Source organism: Meles meles, chromosome 11, assembly GCF_922984935.1.
Source record: "Meles meles chromosome 11, mMelMel3.1 paternal haplotype, whole genome shotgun sequence".
Classification (NCBI taxonomy): domain Eukaryota; kingdom Metazoa; phylum Chordata; class Mammalia; order Carnivora; family Mustelidae; genus Meles; species Meles meles.
Genome location: NC_060076.1, coordinates 65,613,046 through 65,637,447, shown reverse-complemented (window position 1 = coordinate 65,637,447; position 24,402 = coordinate 65,613,046). Strand labels below are relative to the sequence as shown.

At 40.6% G+C, this 24,402-nt stretch overlaps 1 protein-coding gene across 5 annotated transcripts in view; it reads right to left on the bottom strand.

The window, feature by feature from the left end:
- SLC35D2 (solute carrier family 35 member D2) overlaps positions 1-22,397 on the bottom strand; it is a 51,384-nt gene extending 28,987 nt beyond the window's left edge. For 3 of the 5 annotated variants that reach the window (XM_046023015.1, XM_046023012.1, XM_046023013.1), the window contains exons 1-4: positions 22,155-22,397; positions 13,011-13,044; positions 10,477-10,563; positions 6,333-6,400 (exon numbers count right to left, since the gene is read on the bottom strand). In XM_046023015.1, coding sequence (XP_045878971.1) covers positions 6,333-6,400; positions 10,477-10,563; positions 13,011-13,044; positions 22,155-22,306 — 341 coding nt within the window. In that variant the 5' untranslated portion in view covers positions 22,307-22,397. The remainder of the gene's footprint in view (positions 1-6,332; positions 6,401-10,476; positions 10,564-13,010; positions 13,045-22,154) is intronic. The other 2 variants (XM_046023014.1, XM_046023016.1) reach the window with 2 other exon arrangements.
- Between the last annotated feature and the right edge of the window lie 2,005 nt (positions 22,398-24,402).

Sequence of the window (24,402 nt, the reverse complement as noted above, 5' to 3'; positions counted from 1 at the left end):
GTTTCCCCCCTAAGATCAGTAATAAGACCATAATGCTTGCTCTCAACCCCACATCAATTTAACAAGTACTTGAGATTCTAAAAGGGGGAATTAAGCTGGAGGGGGAAAAAAAAGGCATACTGTTTGGAAAGGAAGAAATAAAGTTATCTTTATTTGCAGATGACACATATAGAAAACCCTGAGTATTCCACTAAAAAGTTATCTGGGCTAATAGTTAAGCAAGAGTGTGGGGAAAAAATTGAATATATAAACATCAGTTATACTTTTTTTTTTTTTTTAAGATTTTCTTTATTTTTTGACACAGAGAGAGAGAGAGAGAACACAAGTAGGCAGAGGAGCAGGCAGAGGGAGAGAGAGAAGCAGGCTCTCCCCTGAGCAAGAAGCCCAGTGCGGGACTCAATCCCAGGACCCTGGGATCATGACCTGAGCCAAAGGCAGCCACTTAACCGACTGAGCCACCCAGGCGTCCCATATCATTATACTTCTATACACTAGCAATGAGCAATCCAAAAAGGGAATTAAAAAAATTCTGTTAATGATAACATGAAAAAGAACACAATTCTTAGGAATAAATTTAAGAAAAGAAGTATAAGACCTGTATACTAAAAACTACAAAATATTGTTAGAATATTAAAGAAGCATGAATGGAAAGACACTTCATGTTTCTGGATCAATAGGCTTAATATTATTAAAATGGAAGTACTCCCCGAAATAGATCTATAGAGCCAACAGAATCAAAAATCTTGTCAAAATCTCAGTTGGCTTTTCCCCCCAGAAACTGACAAGCTGATTCTAAAGTTAATATGGTAATACAAGGAAACCAGAAAGCCAAAACAATCTTGAAAAAGAAGAACAAAGTTTGTGGACCCAATTTTAAAACTTACTACAAAGCTACCATAATCAGTATAGAAATATAATCAAATGAATAGGATTAAGAATCAAGAAATTTAAAAAAAATCAAGAAATAAATCCATACAATTATGGTCAATTCATTTTCAAGAAGGGTGCCAAGACAATACAATGGAGAAAGAAATATCTTTTCAAAAAAAAAATGGTACTGGAACAACTGACTATCCACCCACATGCAAAAGAAGGAACATGGACCCCTTCCTCAAACCACATACAGGAATTGATCTCACAATGTATCAAAGACCTAAAGCCTTTGTAGGAGACTTCCAATAGGAACTAAAATTATTAAAATCTTAGAAGAAAACGTAGGGGTAAATCTTCATGACCTTGGATTAGGCAAGGTCTTCTAAGATACAATACCAAAAGCACAAGCAGCAAAAGAAAAATTGAAAAATTAGCTCCATAAAAATTTTCAGTTTATAAGTGGATAATCAATGGGTACATACAAACAATAGAATATTATTTAGCTTTAACAACAACAACAACAACAACAACAAAAAAGGAACAGAGGTGCCTGGCTGGATCAGTCAGTAGAGCACTCTTGATCTGGGGTTCTGAGTTTGAGTCCCACACTGGACTTAAAGTTTACTTTAAAAGAAAAGGGAATAAAATTCTGACACATGTTACAACATGGATGAACCTTGATAACATTATGCTCATTAAAAAAATTCATAATTTAAAAGAACAAAGATTGTATGATTTCACTGCATGAAATATCTGCAGTAGGCAAATTCATAGAGAAAGAATGTAAAATAGAGGTTACCAGTGGCTGGGGGCCTGGGAAAATGGGGAGTTACTATTTAATGGGTACAGAGCTTCAGTTTAAGATGACGTAAAAGTTCTAGATATAGTGGAGATGGTTGCCCAACACGTAATATAATGAATGCCAATGAAATGTACACATAAAAATGGTTAAAACAGGAGCTGCTGGGTGGCTCAGTGGGTTAAGCCTCTGCCTTCAGTTCAGGTCATGATCTCAGGGTCCTGGGATTGGGCCCCACATCGGGTTCTCTGCTCGGCGGGGAGCCTGCATCTCCCTCTCTCTCTGCCTGTCTCTCTGCCTACTTGTGATCCCTCTCTCTCTGTCAAATAATAAAAAAAATAAAATCTTTTTAAAAAATTGGTTAAAATGATATTTTATATTATGTATATTTTACTTTGTTAAATTTTAAAAAACTTAAAACTTTTGTTTCAAAGTATACATTTAGAGAGTAAAAGCCCACACAATAAGAGAAAATTTTGCAATCATACAGATAATAAGGCACCTATGTATATAAAATATAAAGAAGACTTAATACTTAAAAAGATGAATAATCCTATTAAAATAGGCAGAAGATTTGAATAGATATATATAGATATATAGATAGATACAGATATATATATATATATATCTATATGTATATATCTCCAATAAGTACATGAAAAGATGCTTCACATCATTAGCCATCAGAGAAATGTAATCAAAACCACAACAAGATACTACTTTACAACTATTAGAACAACCATAACCCAAAAGATAGATAATAACATATTTGGCAAGAATGTAGAGAAGTTGTAGCCTTCTTACACTGCTGGTGGGACTGTAAATGGTGTACCCACCTTGGGAAACAGTTTGACAATTCCTGAAAATATTTAAACAGAGAACTGCCTAATTACCAGAAATCCTCCTAGGTATATATCCAATCAATGGTAATCCCATTCTTCCAAAAACCATGAAGTCACCTTTGTCGGACATTCCACATATCAATCATCAGGAAACTGTGTTGGCTGGTCCTTCAGAATATATATAGCACCCAGATTGTGGCCTCAACATAACCTTTAACATTAAATTAACCAGGGGATCCTTGAAGAAATGGCAGGAAAACTCCAAGGTAAGCTTGGGACATCATGTGCCAAACAGCAAGGAAATAGTCAGATTACTGGGGGCCTAGAATATAAAAGCCTACTCAAAGGGCCTCCCATTGGCCTGAGATGGGATAATATGAATATCAAAAGAATTATTTATAAAATGACTTGAAATATCAAGTAATGAAATAGATGAAGTGAACAGACTAGAGAGCCAAGAAATAAGCCTACACAAATATAATCAACTCATCTTTGACAAAGGAGCAAACATAATTCAACGGAGAAAGGAAGATCTTTTCAACAAATGATGTTCAAACAACTGGACACCTACATGCAAAAAAACAGAATCCAGATAGACCTTATACCTTTCACAAATAAAATCAAAACAGGCCATACATTTAAATGTAAAATGCAAACTATTAAATTCCTGGAAGATAGCATAGCATAGGAGAAAATCTAGGTGATGTTGGTTTCAGCAATGAGTTTTTATTTTTATTTTTTGTAAGATTTATATATATGTATATATATATATAACTTTTTCTTTTAATAGAGGGAAGTGGGGAGAGGCAGAGGAAGAGAGAGAATCCCAAGCAGACACTCCTTTGAGTATGGAGCCTGACATAGGGCTCAATCTCAAAACCCTGAGATCCTGACCTAAGCAGAAATCAAGAGTCAGACACTTAACTGAGTGAGCCACCCAGGCACCGCTTGGCAACAAGTTCTTAAAAACAATACCAAAAGCACAGGGAACCCGGGTGGCTCAGTTGGTTAAGCCTCTGCCTTCGGCTTGGGTCATGATCCCAGGGTCCTGGGATGGAGTCTCACATCAGGCTCCCTGCTCAGCAGGAAGTCTGCATCTCCTTCAGCCTGCCACTCCCCCTGCTTGTGCAGGTGCTCTCTCTCTCCCTCTCTCTGTTGAATAAATAAATAAAACCTTAAAGCAAACAAACAAAAACAATACCAAAACATGATCCATGAGAGAAAAAATTGATATGGAAATTTCATTAAATTTAAAATTTCATTAAAATTTAAAACTTCTCCTCTGAAAGACAGTATTAAGAGAATGAAAAGACCAACTACTGCCTGAGAGAAAATATTTGCAAAACACATATCTGACAAAAAATTTCTATCAAATAAATGAAAATTCATGAGTTTATAATGATAACAAAAAATAAAAATAAACAAAAACTCACTGGTCACCACTGAAGGTGACAGGACACTAATTAATTATTCTGAACATGTATAAATAAAGCTTAATCCTGCCTTTCTTGTGTGACATGGTGAAAGGGTGTATTTATCAAAGTTTAGACAACACATGCAGATGGGGTGATATAGTTAGAAAATCACCATATTGTAACTTGTAATGAAATAATGGATCGAGGAAATTATCATCAATGAATCCTAAAACCATTAGGTGAAAGACGGATGGGGCACTTTCTAATGAAGGGACCAGACTGATCCCTTAAAATTATTAAAAGGGGAATTGATCAATTTAATATCATTATAAGTAGGACACTTGAGGAAATTTTTGTGGGTGTTGGATATTGTGGTGATGGATTTCACAGATATATACATAGGTCAAAATTTATCATAATGTGCGTTTAATTATGTGTACTTTACTTTATGCCAATTACACCTTAAAAAGCTATTTTCTTAAAAAGTGGGTGTGGCACCTGGGTGGTTCAATTGTTAATCATCTGCCTTTGGCTCAGGTCACAATCCCAAGGTTCTGGGATAGAGCCCTGTGTTGGGCTCCCTGCTTAGCGGAAATCCTGCTTCTCCCTCTCCCACTCCTTCTGCTTGTGTTCCCTCTCGCTGTGTGTCTCTCTTTCTCTCTCTGTGTCAAATAAATAAATAAATAATCTTTAAAAAAATGGGCTAAAACATTTTGTGGTCCCATGATACAGTAGGAAGCACCCAACATACCAATAGATTGATCTTGTCCGAAAAACTGAACCTGCAGATGATCAAACCAGTAGAACCAACCACCCATTTATGGAAAATATGAGGCACAGGGGAATGCATTACATGATACCCTGCATAAACAATCTTTCTTCCTACTCAGTCTCATTTTCTGGTTCCTTCTCTCTTCCAGAAAGCCCCACGGCACCCAAGGAATGCCCCCTCTTCCCTCTTTCAGATGCACGTAGAAAGTGTTTAAGAACACATGTGGTAAAGATATTTCTAACGCTGCTACTTGCTTGCTACTCGAGAAGAGTGCTGTATTGGTGAAGAGAAGTTATACCCATTCTGCAATGCATGTAGAGCAGTTTAGAACACTTGTAATAAGGCCGTTTCTAAAATCACTTTTTAAAAAAGAAGAAGCAGTGGCACCTGGGTGGCTCAGCAGGTTAAGGCCTCTGTTTTTGGCTCGAGTCGTGATCCCAGGGTCCTGGGATTGAGCCCCACGTCGGGCTCTCTGCTCAGCAGGGAGTCTGCTTCCTCCTCTCTCTCTCTCTGCCTGCCTACTTGTGATCTCTGTCTGTCAAATAAATAACTAAAAAAATCTTAAAAAAAAAAAAAGAAGAAGAAGCAGCTCTCATCTAGGAAGCAGAGACCCCCAAAGCCCTTCAGCATGAGGGGCAGCAGCAGGTGCACTCACTCAGAGACAGGCCAACAGGATACATGGTAACACAGGGCTTGCACCTACCACAAGACACTTTAACACAAATTTGAGACAAATAAGGAAAACTGATTGTCCTGAGTGAAAGAAACAAATAAACAAACAAAAAAACAAGGAAAAAAACAACTAAAATGTATAACTACAACCAACATTTCACATTTTGTTTTCCATAATCACAACCTGTCGTTTCCAAACAAGAGGAAAGATGACAGGTCTGATTTCAGTTGTCTGTTTTATCTGAACTTCTCCTTCTGGTCTACTTTCTACCTGGCCCCTGTTACTCTCACTGAACTAACAAGGTTTTCCTCAATCTCTGTCATCCTTTGCACAAACTTCATTTTCTCGTTATTTACACCTGCATTCATATGCATTCATTAGTTAGGCTACACAGCTCGCATCCAAGTTTTCCAGTATAAAGAGTGGCGTGGTCTTTCTACTTCCATTTCCATTTTTACAGTGACTTTTAACAAAAGTAGTTAATCAAAGGACCCTAAAACACATGGAAATGCAAATTTCAGAAGTATATAACACACTTAAATATAACATCTGTCCTTTATTTTTCTCTGGACCAAACCTGACCTACTAAATCTGACAGGATGTTCCTGATTTTACAAAACCATGATGAAACCAGTTTCACAGAACCATTCATATAAATGTATTGGATATTGGATATACAATATAAATAAATCCACCTGGATAAGTCAGACATTCTCTGTCTTGATGCCCACAGATCTCACATTCTATGTTCAGACTTGAATAAAAAGGAAAAACTTTTTAAGTTTCCTAAAAATATAAGCAAATTAAACTCAAAACTCCACTTAGTTCTCTTAAATTAGTAAATATTATTGTCTTCTGTATGTAGCCCAGGCAGTATATTCAAAATCAAACTTGGTCTTTGTACCACTGGAAATAAATGAGTCAAAAACCTCCCATCAACCATTCTCCTGCACTCTACCTTAATTTACTTGTGCTTGATAATCCACTTATGTGGTTTCCAACGTAGAGGAGAGGCAGAGGAAATAGCTTCCATGAAAAAAAAAAGAAAGAATATCTGATTAGAACTCCAATAACGATTTTCTTTCACATAATGGTGACACTTCCTGTCAGTAAGCAAATCATTCGAGTCTATTTCCCTGTAACAGCTGTGAATTTCCCACCATCTAAAACACATCATAAGTTTCTCCATGTGATCAAAATAGTTAGGTGGGCAATGATATCTATAATCATGGTGGCGTGGAGTGGATCTGCGTTGAAATGGAAATGTTGACCTTATCAAGACTGGCAGACTATCTCCCTAAAGGGAGGCTCTGAACTAGCACCTCTCTTAAGTGGAGACCCCTGGCTGCATTGCTGAGTTGAGGAGGGGTATTTATAGTTCATGCCTCAGGTTCAGATGGCCCCTTGAGAAGGTGTACAAACTTGTTATCTATGCATTATGCACTTTTTTGGATGACAGCAAAGGTTCATATCTCACTGGAATGTCACAAAGCTGGTGACCCTTTCAAAAAGTTGTGTCTACCAGCCACATTACCGTGGAGTTACTTTATTTGTTTTCAAGGTCTAAAATGATTACATATCTACCAAAGGTTAAAAAACGTACCAGCAGTACTTGAATTGGGTTTTCTGAGCTCCGAGTTCCTGAACTGTTTTCTGATTGTCAAGAGAAATATTGTTCAAAACATACTGAACAAACACACAAAATGGAAGACCTAGTCTTTCACAAATGAAAAAAAAAAACATATACCCTTTCATAAGGTCACACAATAACTGAGAACTTTTTAACTGATGTGATAATCCATAGCTATCCTGGTGAGTCCACCATTTCTTCTTCCACTAAACAGACATTAAGCAGTAACTCAGATAAGATATTCTTTGAAGGATTTTGAAATAGTAAGTGTCATCTATCCCCAAAAGAATTATAAAATTTTATTATTAGGAGATTTGCTCAAGAAAGAAGACACAAAGAAGAGAGGACCTCAGATCCGGGACCTTCCCCTCTTCATTAACAGCATTCTGGTTGGCAGCCTACCCCTGGCTCAACAAGAGACTGCTTGGATATTACAACTTTGGAAGTTCTTAGGCACTGAAAAGAATCAGTTGCCCCCCTTTCCATATATAATTCAAAATAAAAACAATACTGACTTCCAGTTTTTAGAAACAGTGGGCGAGATTATTTGTGTTAATCTCCCCACTGAAAACAATTAAAAATGCTACATAAAATAATTTAAAACCTTCATAAAAGTATGTAGGGAGATAGTGAGCCCCCAGGCCAAAACTTAAGTGAGAACAGAAACCCAGAGAGAAACAATGGAAGCCAGAAGACAGCAGAATTGCATGCTCCAAGATCTATTAAGTTAGAAGGCAAGGGTATCTTTCAAAAGCAAAGGAAAACCATCATCTTTTACAGACAAAAACTAAGGGAATTTAAGCTGACCATTAATACATTCTAAAGGAGGTACTTTAATCAGGAGGAAAGTGGAAAACGGGGATGCAGAAAGGAAAGAATAACATAACATAAAAAAAAGAAAAAGAAAAAGAAAAACCTCACTGATAACCAAGAAAACGCAAATAAAAGCCAAGAAGTCATTATACACCCACCAGATTAGCACAATTTAAAATGATTGACATATTGACACACAGTAATTAAAAGAGCATAAAGTTTAAAAAAGTAAAAAAATAAATAAAATGACTGACCTATCAAGGATTGGCAAGAATATGGAGCAACAGGGACTTTCATGCACTTCCCTCAGCAGTGTGAGCCGGTACCACCACTTTGGAGGGCACTTCGACATTAATTACTCAAGGTGCAGGTGTGCACAGGATAGGAGTCAACCATTCCACTTCCCAATATGCCTCCAAAACAAATTCATGCCACAAGTATCATTTCAGACTAAACTGTCTTTAAAAATCATATTCTGAAGCCCTAACCTCATGGGACTATATTTGGAGATAGGGTTTTTAAGAGGTAATTAAGGTTATAGCATAAGGATTGGGCCTAATCCAAGGTCCGAGGTCCTTCTAAGAAGAGGAGATACCAGGAGTGTGCACATACAAAGTAAAGGCCACATCAGGACACAGAGAGACGGCAGCAGTCTACACACCAAGGAAAGAACTTTCAGAAACCAACTCTACTGACACCTTGATCTTGGACCTTTTTGCCGCCAGAACTGTGAGAAAACTCGTTCCTATTGTTTAAGCCCCCCAGTCTGTGGTATTCTGTTATGGGAGCCCTGGCTGACTAATACATGTGCACTGAGATCCAACCCCAAGGATGTTCAGAACACTATTCTCTTCCTAGAACATTCATGAATGGCAAAACTAACTCAGCAAAACATAATTCAGGAATGCATATTAGAATAATTTCAAAGAAAGCAAGAAAAGTATTATCACAGAAGCCAGAACAGTGGGTAAGGAGAATTGTGATCCCATTTCATGACCTAGGTAATGACTGCACAGCTTATTCACGCAACTACACATTCATGAATGATTCCTTTTTCCCTACCTATAGATCATTTTTCACAACTTTAAAATGTTTAAAATTATAATATGTCATAAACTAAGTATAAGCAAACCCAACGATATTCTGATTTTTCCAATTATGATTGTGTTTATAGCTTTCATTACACTTCAATATTTTGTTTTTCCCTTTTTGTGAATGTCTCTGATTATTGATGCTCTACCCATGTGCTTGGTCAGTCTAATGAATAACCTAGTGATAGATGCCAGTGTCTTTCCAGGCCTTAGAAATGTGGTAGTGAAGAAGCCATGTGAGGTCCTCATCCTCAATGAACTGACAGGCTGATTTAACACCCCTAAATCAAAAAAATGCCATCACAATCCAATTAGTACCACCTGTTGTATAGGATTGCTCTAAGAATTAAATGCCTGGGGGCGCCTGGGTGGCTCAGTGGATTAAGCCTATGCCTTCGGCTCAGGTCATGGGTCTCAGGGTCCTGGGATCGAGCCCCGCATCAGGCTCTCTGCTCCGCAGGGAGCCTGCTTCCTCCTCTCTCTGCCTGCCTCTCTGCCTACTTGTGATCTCTCTCTCCGTCAAATAAATTTTAAAAATCTTAAAAAAAAAAAAAAAGAATTAAATGCCTGGCTTAAAACAACTGTTTATTGAACCAGCAACTGTTCAAGAAAGGTAGTTCTGTTCCACATTCCAGGAAGGAAAGGCAGGTTTTATACTTTATCAATCCAAGTTAAAAATGAAAACTTAGGGCACCTGGGTGGCTCAGTGGGTTAAGCCACTGCCTTCAGCTCAGGTCATGATCTCAGGGTCCTGGGATTGAGTCCCGCATCGGGCTCTCTCTCAGCAGGGAGCCTGCTTCCCTGTCTCTCTCTCTCTCTCTGCCTGCCTCTCTATCTACTTGTGATCTCTCCCTGTCAAATAAATAAATAAAATCTTAAAAAAAAATGAAAACTTAAACAAGATCAGAAAAGTAGGGCCAAAGAGTCAAATCTGGCCCATCTTTTGTCTATGTAAATCAAGTTTTATTAGCACATAATCACAGCAATTCATTTATATATCATGATACAGTGGCAGAGCTGAATAGTTCCAACAGAGATGGTCTAGCCCACAAAGACTAAATATTTACTATCTGTTTTATTTTAGCAAAAAAAACTCACCAATTCCTGATAGGGCTTTGCCTTTTCAGAAGACATAAGTATTTATTTAATGTCAGTTGTTAAGCATGCACTTTCACTATTATTACACTATGTTAATGAACAACTGAATGAGTAATATAATATCTCTATTAAGAAGTCTCTACCCAGGGATGCCTGGGTGGCTTGGTCCTAGGCAGCTGCCTTCTGCTCAGGTCATGATCCCAGTGTCCTGGAATAGAGCCCCATCAGGCTCCTTGCTCAGCAGGAGGCCTCCTTCTTCCTCTCCCCTTCCCCCTGCTTGTGTTCCCTCTCTCGCGGTGTCTCTCTCTGTCAAATAAATAAAATCTTTAAGAAGAAGAAGAAGTCGTCTCTACCCAGTGTAAGCAGGAAGCACACTGTGTGTGGAAATTGACATGTATTCTTAGATTCATTTAAATTCTATAGCATTTTCACATCTTCCTTCAAAGCTATATGTACTTTTCATCACATACCTTCACAGGAATTTTCTTGTCAAAATCAGGGAAATGAATTAGTTTATTTAGTTTGGATACATACAGTATCATTATGGTCACTGCCATCTAAAAAAAAATGAGGGGGAGGGAGAAACTTTAGCAAAATACCTGGAAAGACTGAGGTACAAAGACATCATCAGAAGAAAAGATTCATCAAAAAGAAAATATTATCCAGAAAAATTCATTTTCTAGGTTCTAAATAATAACTGTTTCTTAGAGTATTAAAAATTATTTTTCTTGTCAATGTATAAATTCCACCAGAACTATAGGCAAAAAGTATATACACGTATCCTGTCTCAAGGGGCTCAAGGAATAGTGACAGAGGGGAAAAAAGAAATGGTGTCCCCAAAACTGGCCAGAGTGACCACAGTCAGAAAAGCCACTCCTTGATTCTGGACCATATTTCCTGTGTAGAGCATATGGTCACCTTTCCACATAGAGACTGGGGCTCCCTTGAGGGGGCAAACTCTACATATAAACATACTTTCTGTGATGTCCAATATTCCTATAACATAGAAGACAAATTAAGAGAAAAACAGTTTTTAAAGGGATTTATTTTTCTCTTCAATCTAGCCAGTCCTGCAAAAATGTCTCATTCAAACCCTATTAACCTGGAGTATATCAAGTATATTAGAAATACTCCAAATTATCATTATGAATACAAAATTTTAATTTCATAATAAAAAATTTTAATATCATCTTCCTATGCAAATTTTAGAACTTACTCAATTTTCTCCATATTACGATGCAAAAATTTAAGAACTCCTTCAACATGATTAACATCCTAAACCTTGAGCTTAATGAGTTTACAAATGTAATACTTATGATAGATTAATATAACATGAGCCCATCTTGAATTATAATTATAGTTTATATTTATAACTTACTTTGTAATTCTTACAGAAATATACTAACCCTTATTTAAAATATTCTGCAACTCAGACTTTTTAAATTAGTTCTGCTACTCTCTTTCCCCACAAATTGCATATCAGAAAGGCTTTACTTTGAGTAAGTCAGTGAGTTTATTTGCCTTGGGGATTACTAAGGGCACATTATCACATATTCACTGATCTTTTAAAGTACTTTTTTCTACCTGTTTCACATTGAAACATTAAGACAATCTATTTTTGACCTTAAGGAAAATATTGATTTCTTATTACTTTTTCCCTAAAATGATGTTGTAAAGAGTGACTTATCAGCAAAACATTTAACCAGAATAATGTTTAACCATATAAATGACATCCTTTCCAAGACTCACAATTAAAAATTTAGTTAACAGATATAATTTTCCTAATTTTACATTTTTCTCCCTGTAAATTAAAGCAAAACCAAACAAACACACAAAAAATGTGCCTTGGTGCCTGTTTCCACTTGTCTACTAGAAATCACCGCATAGGATCAAGAGAGTAAACAAGCTATGAATTAATATTAATGGGAAATTTCAGAAGGAGCCAAATGAGGTTAGTCTGAAAGCTTATCCAACCTCATCTTTTTTTTTTTTTTTTAAGATTTTATTCATTTATTTTGACAGAGAGAAATCACAAGTAGGCAGAGAGGCAGGCAGAGAAAAAGGAGGGAAGCAGGCTCCCTGCTGAGCAGAGAGCCTGAGGCAGGGCTCCATCCCAGGTCCCTGAGATCATGACCTGAGCTGAAGGCAGAGGCTTAACCCCTGAGCCACCCAGGTGCCCCTCCAACCTCATCTTTATACTGAGAATGAAAAAATCTCAAACTGCAGGAAGCAAAATGGAAGCATGTCTAGTTAGGCCCATAGAGAGTTTTGTGAAAATTGGAACAAGTTGCCAGCATTTACAACTTTGACGTAAAATTCAAAACCCCTGCCTCTTGAAACACCTCCAGGGTTTTGATAATAAGGGTGTAGTAAACCCAGTCTCATCTCCCCAACCCTTTTCCTCTCAGCACAGTGGCTTAAACTGAGTATCGATAGCACACTTCAACTGGAGCAACTGTGCTCCTAGTCCTATCCCAGGCTTCAAACCCATTCATTTTTTGCCCACCAGGCCTTGGAAGCTTTCAGTCTTCTGGTCCCTAGTTTTAGGGTAATTAAATCCAATTAAGGAAGTTGAAACAAGTAGTTGTTTGGTTTTTTTTTTCAGCAAATACAACATTTCCTAAATTATAGAAAGACATAAGATGTGTCAATATTTCATGCTGTTTCACGGTGCCTGGTGGCTCAGTGGGTTAAAGCCTCTGCCTTCAGCTTGGGTCATGATCTCAGGGTCCTGGGACGGAGCCCCAAGAGGCTTTCTGCTCAGCAAGGAGACTGCTTCCTCGCCCCCCCGTCTCTGCCTGCCTCTCTGCCTATTTCTGATCTCTGCCAAATAAATAAAATCTTAAAAAAAAAAAATTTTATGCTGTTTCACCAAAAGTACCATGATCCTCTGGCTCTCTGCCAGCTGAATGCATCTGTAAACCATGGTCTTAAGCAAAAGCACTAAAATTTCATCATGTATGATGACAACTAATTAAGCAGTTAATTTTTCTTTTCCACTTACCTGCCCAATTCCAAGAAAAATTGGTGATGGGAATCTGTTTAAAAACACAGAATAACAATTTTAACAACTGACAAAAGTTTACAGACTGTCTATAATATATAATGTCAGGAGTTATTAAAAAATCTTAGACCAACCATGATCCTGGGATCCTAGGATTAAGTTCCACATCCAGCTCCCTGCTGAGCAGAGAGCCTGCTTCTCCCTCTCCCTCTGCTCCCCTCCCTCCCCCTGACTCATGTTTTCTCTCATTCTCAAATAAATAAAATCTTTTAATAATAATAATAATAATAATATACCCAGGAACAAATCTAATAAAAGGCTAATTAAAGATTAAAATTGACGAGAAGAAAAAACTTGTGATTCTTGCCTGTATGTTCATATATAATCTTTTGAGCTTTTACAAGACATAAAAACAATATATAACCCTGTAAAACTGTTCATTCTCTGGAGCTCTTTCTTCCTGTGAAGAGCATGTTTCTCAGACAGCTATCCTAACTCGGACTTGAATAAAACTCTCTTTCTTACTTTTAGAGATTCTAAAAGGTTTGAGAACAGAGACGAGGACAGATACACACATACGTGACAAAGAAGACAGTGTAGAGCAGTGTGGGAAAGACGGTCTTTCAACAAATGGCACTGGTAATTTAGATACACAATCCTGACCCCTGCTTCACACCATTTTTAACAAGGCAGCACTGCGCTGTCTCCCAGCCATTCCTCGGGCTACTACAATAGAGGGAAATACCACCTCCCACACACATACACCGCCAATCTGTATGTCACCGATTTCAGCTAGGGCAAGAAGAGAGTAAAGAATGGACTTAACTTATCATAAGAAATGGAATGAATGGACAGTACCACCAGGAGAATAAAACTAATTCCAAGGGCTGGATGCCATTTTTGCCATCCAGACCCTGTCTGGACTGAGCATTCATTCCCCCAGTTGCCCAAGAACATCCTCAGCTGAGGAAAGTTACCTTGTCAACTAGCAAACGCCCTCCCTGTGAGTCTCCTGCATTCCGATCTCTGGTCTGTACAAAAAGTGTAACAGGCTGGGGTCCCCACCCCAATTCAGGACTGGTCTATTGGGCCATCCCAGCTCCAGAGCCCCTGGGATCAGGCTTTGCTATGCTTGCACTACAGCCAAATCCTACTTCCCTCACTCTTCCTCAGGAGTGGATCCTAAGAGCTCTCCTCAGTATACTTCCTCCGCCTCTCAGAGTCTGCTTGCCAGAGAACACAACCTGTCGCTGCAAATGAGGCCACAAGACAGCAACATAAACGGTGAAACGACAAGAACAGGCTTACAGAAGACAAATAAAGAGATCAGGTTAGAGGAAAATATAATATGGAAAAGAAGGAATTCAAGAAAGAAAGAAAATGATTCAAAGAAAATTTGTTGACGTGAGGAAAATAAATAGACTGAATCTTCAGATCTAAAAACACACTGTTAAACAATGTTCCACAGCTGCCTTCAGGTCAGGTCATGATCCCAGGGTCCTGGGATCAAGCCCCACATCGGGCTCCATGCTCTGCCGGAAGCCTGCGTCTCCCTCTCCCACTCCCCGCTTGTATTCCCTCTCTCCCTGTCTCTCTGTCAAATCAATTTTAAAAATAATAATAATAAAATTAAATAAATAAATAAATAAATAAATAAAGACTGTTCGACCTAAGTAAAGCAGCAACCATGAAATCCATTAAAAAAAAGAGAGAGAGAGATTAAGAGTCATTTATGGTTTGTCTCCCTCCCAATCCCATCTTGTTTCATGGGGGGAGGTGGGATTGGGAGAGGGGGAGGGGGCTATGGACATTGGGGAGGGTATGTGCTATCGTGAGTGCTGTGAAGTGTGTAAATCTGGCGATTCACAGACCTGTACCCCTGGGGATAAAAATACATTATATGTTTATTAAAAAAAAAAATTTGGAAGGGGAGGCAAACCATAAGTGACTATGGACTCTGAAAAACAACCTGAGGGTTTTGAAGAGTCGGGGGTGGGAGGTTGGGGGAACAGGTGGTGGGTAATGGGGAGGGCACGTTTTGCATGGAGCACTGGGTGTTGTGCAAAAACAATGAATACTGTTATGCTGAAAAAATAAATAAAATAAAATGAAAAAAAAAAAAACCAAAAAACCCTACCTGACAATGGAATCCACCAATTAGGAATGAAATCAAAACAATAAATTTAGGAATGGAGACATTGTGGTAAAAAGACTGTTGCTGATTACTATCTCCATTTAAATATAGAACAGATTCAAACAGCTGTGGGGTTATAATTACACAACAGTTTGCTTCATATAAAACAAGATGTGGAGGGGAGGAGGGGAGACAGGAAGAACCACGGGAGTATCTTCATCCTTCATAGCAGGGAAGTCTTAAACTGAACGTGTTTACATGGTGAGATCAATTTTTTTTTTTTTTACGATTTTATTTATTTGACAGAGAGAGAGATCACAAGGAGGCAGAGAGGCAGGCAGAGAGAGAGGGGGAAGCAGGCTCCCCACTGAGCAGAAAGCCTGATGTGGGGCTCGATCCCAGGACCCTGAGATCATGACCTGAGCCAAAGGCAGAGACTTTAACCCACTGAGCCACCCAGGCGTCCCTCAACTTTTTTTTTTAAGATTTTATTTATTTATTTGAGAGAGAGAGAAAGAGCAGAGGCAGAGGGAGGGGTGGCAGGAGAGAGACAAGCAGACTCCCCGTTGAGTGGGAAGCTGATGTGGGGCCCCAGCCCATCATGACTGGAGCTGGAGGCAGATACTGAACCAAGTGAGCCACCCAGATGTGATGATGAGATCAACTTCTTAATGTTTTCCATGACCTCTTCATCTCAGAGGGACCTTTTAAGAAATACTAACACTTGTAGTGAAGAAATCTATATCTGAAATTCAGTTAAAACTAAATTTCATGGGGCGCCTGGGTGGCTCAGTGGGTTAAAGCCTCTGCCTTCGGCTCAGGTCATGATCCCAGGGTCCTAAGTTCGAGCCTTGCACTGGGCTCCCTGCTCAACAGGGAGCCTGTTTCCCCCTCTCTCTCTCTGCCTGCCTCTGTGGCTACTTGTGATCTCTGTCAGATAAATAAATTTTTTAAATCTTTTAAAAAAATAACTAAATTTCATGCATATGTGCAACTTGCAATCCCCACTTAAATAAGCCTTCAAAAGCAGCCAACATGACAAATAGTGGCACAGCCCCGAAATGATACAATAAGAGTTCACAGGGTCAGCAATGCAGCAGCCTTGCCAAAAAGGTTTAATCTGGATGTAATCAAGCTCTTAGATCTAAAGTTCAGTTGGGAAATAAGCTAAGCAAGCCTTCAAAACATAAATCAGACAATCCATAATATGGGACGTTTTATAAAATACTTGGCCCAGGCTTTTCAAAAAGTCAGTATCATGGGGAAGAAATGGGATGAGGAGCTTTTCTAGATTAAAATAAACTATAAAGACATAACTCAATGCATTTCATGAACCCTGATTGGATCTTGATTTAAATGTTTAAAACGACCATAAAAATATCTTGGGACAACTGGGATGATTATATATTTGGTATTAGATTACTTTAGGAAATCATTAAAATTTGTTAAAAGCAAAAATGATACTATGCAGGAGACTATTTCAGGAGAGACATGTTAAAATATATGCACCCCAAAAACTGGAGTGCAGAATCATGATGTTTCCAACTTACTTTCAATGGCTGGGGGGAAGCGAATATAATAAAATGTTCATTACTGCATGTCAGTGATGTCTGCTTTCCATTTTTTTGTATGCTTGAAACTTTTCACCGTGAAAAGTGCTGGGGGGGGGCACCTAGGTGATACTTGAAAAAATAATTAAATTAAAGCCCTTCTTTCCAATGTCCATAATAGCCAAAATATGGAAAGAGCCTAGATGTCCACTGACAGATGAATATATATATATAGTATATATATAAAAATATATGCCTATATATATATATAAGATATATATATATATTTAAAAAGTAATCTATACATCTTCATAGTATTTCTTTTAAAAAAAATATTTTATTTATTTCTTTGACAGAGAGAGCAGTGAGAGAGGGAACACAAGCAGGGGGAGCGGGAGAGGGAGAAGCAGGCTTCCCGCTGAGCAGGGAGCCCCATGAAGGGCTGGATCCTAGGAACCTGGGATCATGGCCTGAGTGAAAGGCAGATGCTTAATGACTGAGCCACCTTAATATTAGTATATATTTCTTAGTATTTCTAAAATACTAAGTATTTAGTAGTATTTTTTAAAATTTCAATATTTTTCTTTTGTTTGAATTCTTTGTAAAGATCATGCCAGAATGACTTTTCTTAGAAAAAAAAAAAAAAGGAGAGAGAGAGGCACATAGCTAGCTCAGTCAGTGGATGATGTGACTCTTGATCTCAGGTTCATGAGTTCAAGCCCCACACTGGCCACAGAGTTTACTTTCAGGAAAATTGTTTTTAGTAGATATTTCAAGACATTGATTCTAGGTAGGTGGGAATATAATTATTATTATCTTCTTTGTACATTTCTATATTTAAATTTTTAAAGATTTTATTTATTTATTTGACAGAGACACAGTGAAAGAGGGAACACAAGCAGGGGGAGTGGGAGAGGGAGAAGCAGGCTTCCCGTGGAAGAGGGAGCCCGATGCAGGGCTTGATCCCAGGATTCTGGGATCATGATCTGAGACGAAGGCAGTCGCTTAAGGACTGAGCTACCCAGGCACCCCAAAAACCTCCAATTTTTTTAATGAATTCTTCTCCTAGTGAATGTGAGGAAGTGAAGACCATGGGTACACAACTTCTCAAGAGTCAGATTCTAAAAGGAACAGAGAAATGAAGGTCCATGAGGGATCAAGTATGGGTTATTTTCTCTTGAGAAACACGAACATGCTTCCAAGGGCTAGAGGTTACTGAAGCAGAACAGAGGAGGAGACAGAAGGAGCCAGAGGAGCAGACCTGCAGAAGAGGAGTGCTGGACCTTCCACAGGGACAAAAGAGTCCCTACATCCTACCAGCAAGGGCAAGGTGGGGGCCTCTTTGATGGCCTCTATTTTCTCAAGAGTAGCAGAGATGGGGATTGGAGTGTGAGGTGTGTGGGAAGTTTTAGGATGAAGGAGAAAGCATGAAGGAGTCACTTCTGAGATGAGGAAAGCAAGCCCCCATAAGAAACGACGGGGTAGGAAGGAGAGCCAGTTGAGCTTCATGATCATCATTTTAAAGTCAACCCAGAAGTGGTTTTCCTCCCACAACAGTCTGCACTGCTCCATGCTGAAGGAGAGAGGCAGGTGGTAGGCGCTGTCCCAGTGGGCCTGAAGAAGGACTCGCAGGGTGGGATGTGCAGCTCGTGTCTACGAGCTGGAGGCGGAGTGGGGTGTGGACACCTGTCAGGTCACACCAACCACATGGCCATGGGAGTGACTGCAGGAAATGGGGCCACACAGGCTGAGAGGGTTCGCCTGTGCATCCTGAAGTCCCCAAGGTTGACGCCAGTCCAGGGGGAGAGGAAGACCAGGACACTTTGTTACATGAGTGACAGGAGCTCAAGAGCCACTGTAGAGGACCACAAGGAGTGGTCCCTCTACTTTCTGGAGAACATGGAGCCTGGCCAGCGGGAAAGCATGAGGACCTAACCTCACCTCCTGGCCAGACCCAGGGTGAGACCAAGATCCAGCTGCTTCCAGGGGCCAATGGAGCTGCATCTTCAGGAGAGAGCAGGTTTTCATCAGAGTAAGAGAAAATTTCAAGTTGTTTTTGTTTTTAATATGAATTTCCTTGTTCCTACCGCTGGAGACTCAATTCAATAGCTTTTATAAAAACCTCTCCAAGTAATTCACACTCCCAGGCAGGTTTGGAAACCACTGTATTAAATGATCCCCAAAGTCCTGGGATGCATAAAGAAGTAGACATACAGCAAATGTTTGTCGAACTAAATACAACTAAGCTCTATATTTTTATTAAACTCCCTTTATAAATTCTTGCGTGTCATAGAGAATAGTATATTACAATGACAACCAAAAAAGCCGGCTCCAGACCACTTGCACAACCCTCATGAATCTGATTCCAAAGACCCACTGGTGTAACCAACTGGCCACAGACCCTTAGATGACCTTGCTTTTCCCATCTCACCTTAACAGGGTCTGAGAGTTCACATCCTTCAAAGATCTCTCTGTGCAATCAGATAAATCTAGTATTACAATGAACCAAAGAAGTCTAACAAAACAAAGAACAAAGACCACCCATCAGTCTTATACCCCAAACAGAAACAATCTGTTCAAAATGGAAAAGAAAAAACATCCCTTGAGCTACATTCTCATGACCCTGTGGATTAGGTAATTATTGAAATGTCTTTCCTTCTATTCCACAACACAACATTCTATCTTCAAACAGCTAATGTTTGGATCAGATTTCTATGGTTTATTGTTGTAACAAAATTAACCCAACCCTCTTCCCCTCAAAAATGTGCTCCTAAAGCATTTTGAGATGAGAGAACAAACAATGTGATTGGAACAGGGTTCTCCGATTGTATATTATGTTACGGAAATATGAAAAGTTTACTTCTAAGGATTGAAAGAGTTTCGCCTTGCAGAGACAAAAACTCCATTTCCTCCTTCAATCTTGGAACTCAAAATTTTAAAGATGGAAAGACTAGAGCATGAGATGTCTCATATAATAATAATTCTTCCCAGTTGGATACTGGCCTTCATCTTCAAAGCACTTAACCAGTGTTTACTGGTCCCTGCTTCCAACAAGACACGTTTTTGGAGGCAGTGAACAGCCATGGCCAGAGAGCACACAGCTCATTCAAGGGCAGAAAATTGAGACTGACCTTCAAACTTCATCCAACATAATTATCAACCACTCCCAAACAACCCTCTTAATACTATCCTCTTGTTTTTCTTATCATAGATGTCTTAACTTTTCTTTTTCTTTGCTTAGCTTGCATTGTTATGTGTTAAATGATACAGGTTTAGGTATATGTTCATTCTAATTTCTTTGAGGCAGCATTTGGGTTTTCTATGGACACCAGCAAGCATACTTGCAACACAGTGGTCGAGACCTAGTAGGTCTGTAGGATCACCAAAAAAAATATCCCAAATCTCTCTCTTCCTCCATATCTGCCACTACCCCTCACCCCACTTCCCAAGCCATCTCTTAGAATTACCTAGAAAATGGCAATTTCTTCCTAGCTCCTCTCCCCGATTCCAATGCCATCAGTTCTCCAGCCACCCACCAACCAAAGAAATCTTTTTAATCCCACAAATTATGTCATGTCACTCCTCATGCTAAAACCCTCTAAGGGACTCCCAAATGCATTTACACTAAAATTAAAATGATTTATCCTAGTTTCCTTGCTTCCTCCCTGGTCCCCCAATATTTCCTCCCAACACAGCAGCCAGAGGGATTTAGTTCATGTTACTCCTCCAATCAGCAACTTCTAGTGGCTCGCACGGCTGCTTCATAGGCCCTATACGATATAGCAGTTCGTTAGCCTGGGACCTCACCTAGTACCATCCCCACCCAAATGCCTTTCTCTTTCATGTTTGCAATGTTCTTCTCTCATTTCCCTCACCTCACTCAACTCTTGGCGGGCATGTCACCTCCTCAGCAAAGCTTCACTGATCACATGAGAGGGCAAACTCTTTCCCATGCCCACACTCCCTAACTCCCTTTCCTGCCTTACTTTTTTCTCCTGACCACACAACTGCATCTGACGTAACATAAATTCTACCAGTTTATTTACTGATTCACTAAAAAGCTCCATGTAAACTCTAGGAGGATGGATATTTGCTCCATCACATTTGGGATTTTGATCTGCTTTATTCACTCCTATATCCCAGGTGCCTAGAACAGTGCCTGGCCCATAACGGTTGCTTAATAATTATTATTGAATGAAGGAAGGATCTGATCCTGCCTTCCCTGCCTCCCTCCCCGCCCATTTCTCTCTCACCTTCTTCCATGTGCTCACTCATTTCCTCCAGCAGACCAAACTCATGCCCCCTTCCTCACATTCCCTTCAGCTTGGAAGGCTCTCGTGCCAACCACTCCACTCCAGGCACTCTCATACCACACCTGAACTCACCCTGATTATTCATGAACCCACTTCTTTCCTATCTCTACCACTAGTACAGAATCTCCCGCAGGGGGTAGGGGGTGGGGTTTCTGTGCTGATCACAGCTGCTTCCGTGGTGCCTGCAATGGGCTTGGCACATAGTAAGTGCTCAGGAGCCAACTGTTGGAGGTGTAACCAGCCAAGCTCCTGTGGGTCTCAGCTGTCTCAAGTATAAAAGAAGAAAGCTGAAGATATTCTCTGAGGTCTCTTTTAAGCTCTTTATAAAACTATGATTTCACAGTTTTGCAGCACAGTATGATTTACAAAGGCCCTCTCTCACTTATGGCAGCTCCTGCAAAGCTCTGGGAGGTAATTAACAGGCTTGTAATTATCCAGCTTTGGCTTCTAAGAAAACTGCTGACTATGAGTGTAGCCCAAGAGGCACAGCTATTCGATGGTTTAGTTGCATCTAAATCCACAGGGCTTTCAGTGCTGCTATAAGGATAGCAGAATTAAACAGGAATTTCTAGTCCTTATAAATAGGCTCAAGGAACCACAAATCTGGCTTAGGGCACACTAATCCAAAAAAGTACATCATGTGAACTTCTCATTGTTTTCCCCCAACGCACTGGTAATTTGAGAATGAAAGACCAAACAAGGCACGTCCCGGCTCAGGACTCGTCTGATGGTGGAACATCTAGATCTGCGTAGAGGACTATTCTCCTTCAAGGTTCGCATTCAGATCACTTGTTCCAACTCCCCGGTACCTTGGAAAGCTTTGGGGTGTAGCTCGGCAAGCGCAGCTATGCAGTGACTTACAGCAGCGGTAAGCAGTGGAGACGGGGGCAAATGACTGTTAGGTTGGGGTTTGGATTTTAGAAACCTGCGAAGGTCCCAGCTGACGCCGTTGGCACTGGGGTCAGCAGGAAGACTCCGCGCTCTCCGTCCCGGCCAGCTCGCGGAGCCGGGCGCGGCCGAAGCGCTGGGAGGGCAGGGGCAGCCCCGCCGCGCCCTCACCCCGGGACCTCGCGCGGCACCGGGAGCCGGAAGGTCCCGGGACCGGGCGCCCCGCGGCCCCCGCCCGGCCCCCTGAGGTCCTCCTCACCGGTAGGTGGTCAGCAGTGCCTTGTTGACCAGCACGATGAGGAAGGAGCAAGTCCCGTAGAAAAGCGCCGACAGCAGCTTGGCCAGCCGGGAGGGCAGCCGCGCCGAGGCGGAGTCCAGGTCCGCGCCCTCGGCCTGGCGGCCGGCCGTCATGTCCCGCGGCCGCCCGCCCGCCGCCCACAGCCGGGAGCCCGCAGCCGGGAGCCAGCAGCCCTCCGCCGCCCTCCGCAGCCCTCCGCGGCGCTCCGGCCCGCTCCGCCCCAGTTCCGTCCCCGCCTGCGGCCGGCCCGCCAGAGGGCGCGGCCGAAACAGGAAGGGCCGCGGCCACCCCAAGTGCGCGTCCCCGGAGAGCGCCCCGCGGCTGTGGCGCGGACCTCCTTCCCACCGACGGACTGCAGGAATGGGCTTGGGAGAGTTGAGCCGCCCTTCCCCGTCCCCAGCTGCCCTCCTGGGAAGCAAGGCTTCCGTTTAGCCTGAGCGTTTGTTTTGCCTTTTGTCTTCCCCCTACACTTTTTAACGTATAGTTTACGTAAAGGAAAATGCAGGTTTCACTAGCCCACCGTTCGTTGTTTGGTGTGTATACCCTTGTAACTACCCAAATCAACACCTTTCCAATCACCTCAAATAGTGCCCTTCGTGCCCACTGAAGGCAATCCCATCTCATTCAGATTTCCGTTGCCGAGTTAGGTTGGCCTCTTCTAGAATTTCATTTACATTTCATATTAGTAAGTACTTTCAAGGCTTCATTTATGTCTTTTGCCACCGCCCTTGTAGTTTCTTTAAATTGTAGAGTAGGACCACAGTTTATCCATCCACCAGTTGATGGGCATGTTGGTTGTTCTTATTTAGGGCTTTTTTTACAAAATATTTCCATGAACGTTAATGTACAAGTTCTTGTGTGAATGTCTGTGTTCATTTCTCTCCAGTAAATATGCAGGAGTAACGGGTTGAGGCGGGTGCAAAATCTCGAGTCTTTTCTTGCCTCTAGCTGCTGTATGCTTGGTTCCCTCCTTAACTCCAGGGCTCACTGCTTTCCTAAGCGAATAGCAACCTGTTTCAGTGTTTATTGTTCCTTCAAGGAGAGCCTCCCAAAGCTGCCTACTTGGACCACACTCTACCTGATGTAGCATTTTTTCAAGTAAGTGTCCGATATTTTCATTCTCAATAATCAACTTTAAAAATCTTAAATTTTAGGGGCGCCTGGGTGGCTCAGTGGGTTAAGCCACTGCCTTTGGCTCAGGTCATGATCTCAGGGTCGTGGGATTGAGTCCCATATCAGGCTCCCTGCTGAGCAGGGAGCCTGTCCCTCTCTCTCTCTCTCTGCCTGCCTCTCTGTCTACTTGTGATCTCTCTGTCAAATAAATAAATAAAATCTTTTTAAAAAATCTGAAACTTTAGATTTTAGAAAAGCTAAAAATTTCAAATGAAAGAAATGTTTGCACCAACTGTTGATGCCATACAATTGTTTTTCTGTTGTGGGCACTGAACAACCATGAACATTTTCAGCACTTACAAGAACTAAAACAACTTGTAACAAATAACTAGCTCTAAGAAAGGCAGGAAGTAAGAGTCCACATTACCCAAGATAAAAAAAGCAAACACACTTTGAGACCATTTTAAAATATAAAACGGGGCACCTGAGGGAGGCCTGGGTGGTTCAGTGGGTTAAAGCCTCTGCCTTCAGGTAGGGTCATGAACCCAGAGTCCTGGGATGGAGCGCCACATCCGGCTATCTGCTCGACAGGGAGCCTGCTTCCTCCTCTCTCTCTCTGCTTGCCTCTCTGCCTACTTGTGATCTCTATCTGTCAAATACATAAATAAAATCTTAAAACAAACAAACAACAACAACAACAACAACAAAAAAAAACGGGGCGCCTGGGTGTCTCCGTTGGCTCAGCAGGTGATTCTTAATCTCAGCTCAGGTCTTGATCTCAGTCTTGAGTTCAAGCCCTGCCAAGCATGGGGCCTCCTTAAAAATAAATAAATGGATGAAATCAAATAGAAAATAAAATCATATTCCAGCTGAAATAAAATCTCTGAACTTAACATCATTTTGGATAATTTCCTTTAAAAAGATCAATTTAGTTTCCAGTGAGTCTCCAAATAAGTTTTGGCTGCAAAACAGTAAACTCACTTCTAGTAACAGCCTTAATCATATTTCCATTTAATTTGCTTCTACAACATACATACTTCCAGGATCTGAAGTGACTGTCAAAATCTCATCCTAACTCTGTTTAAATCACAACTCA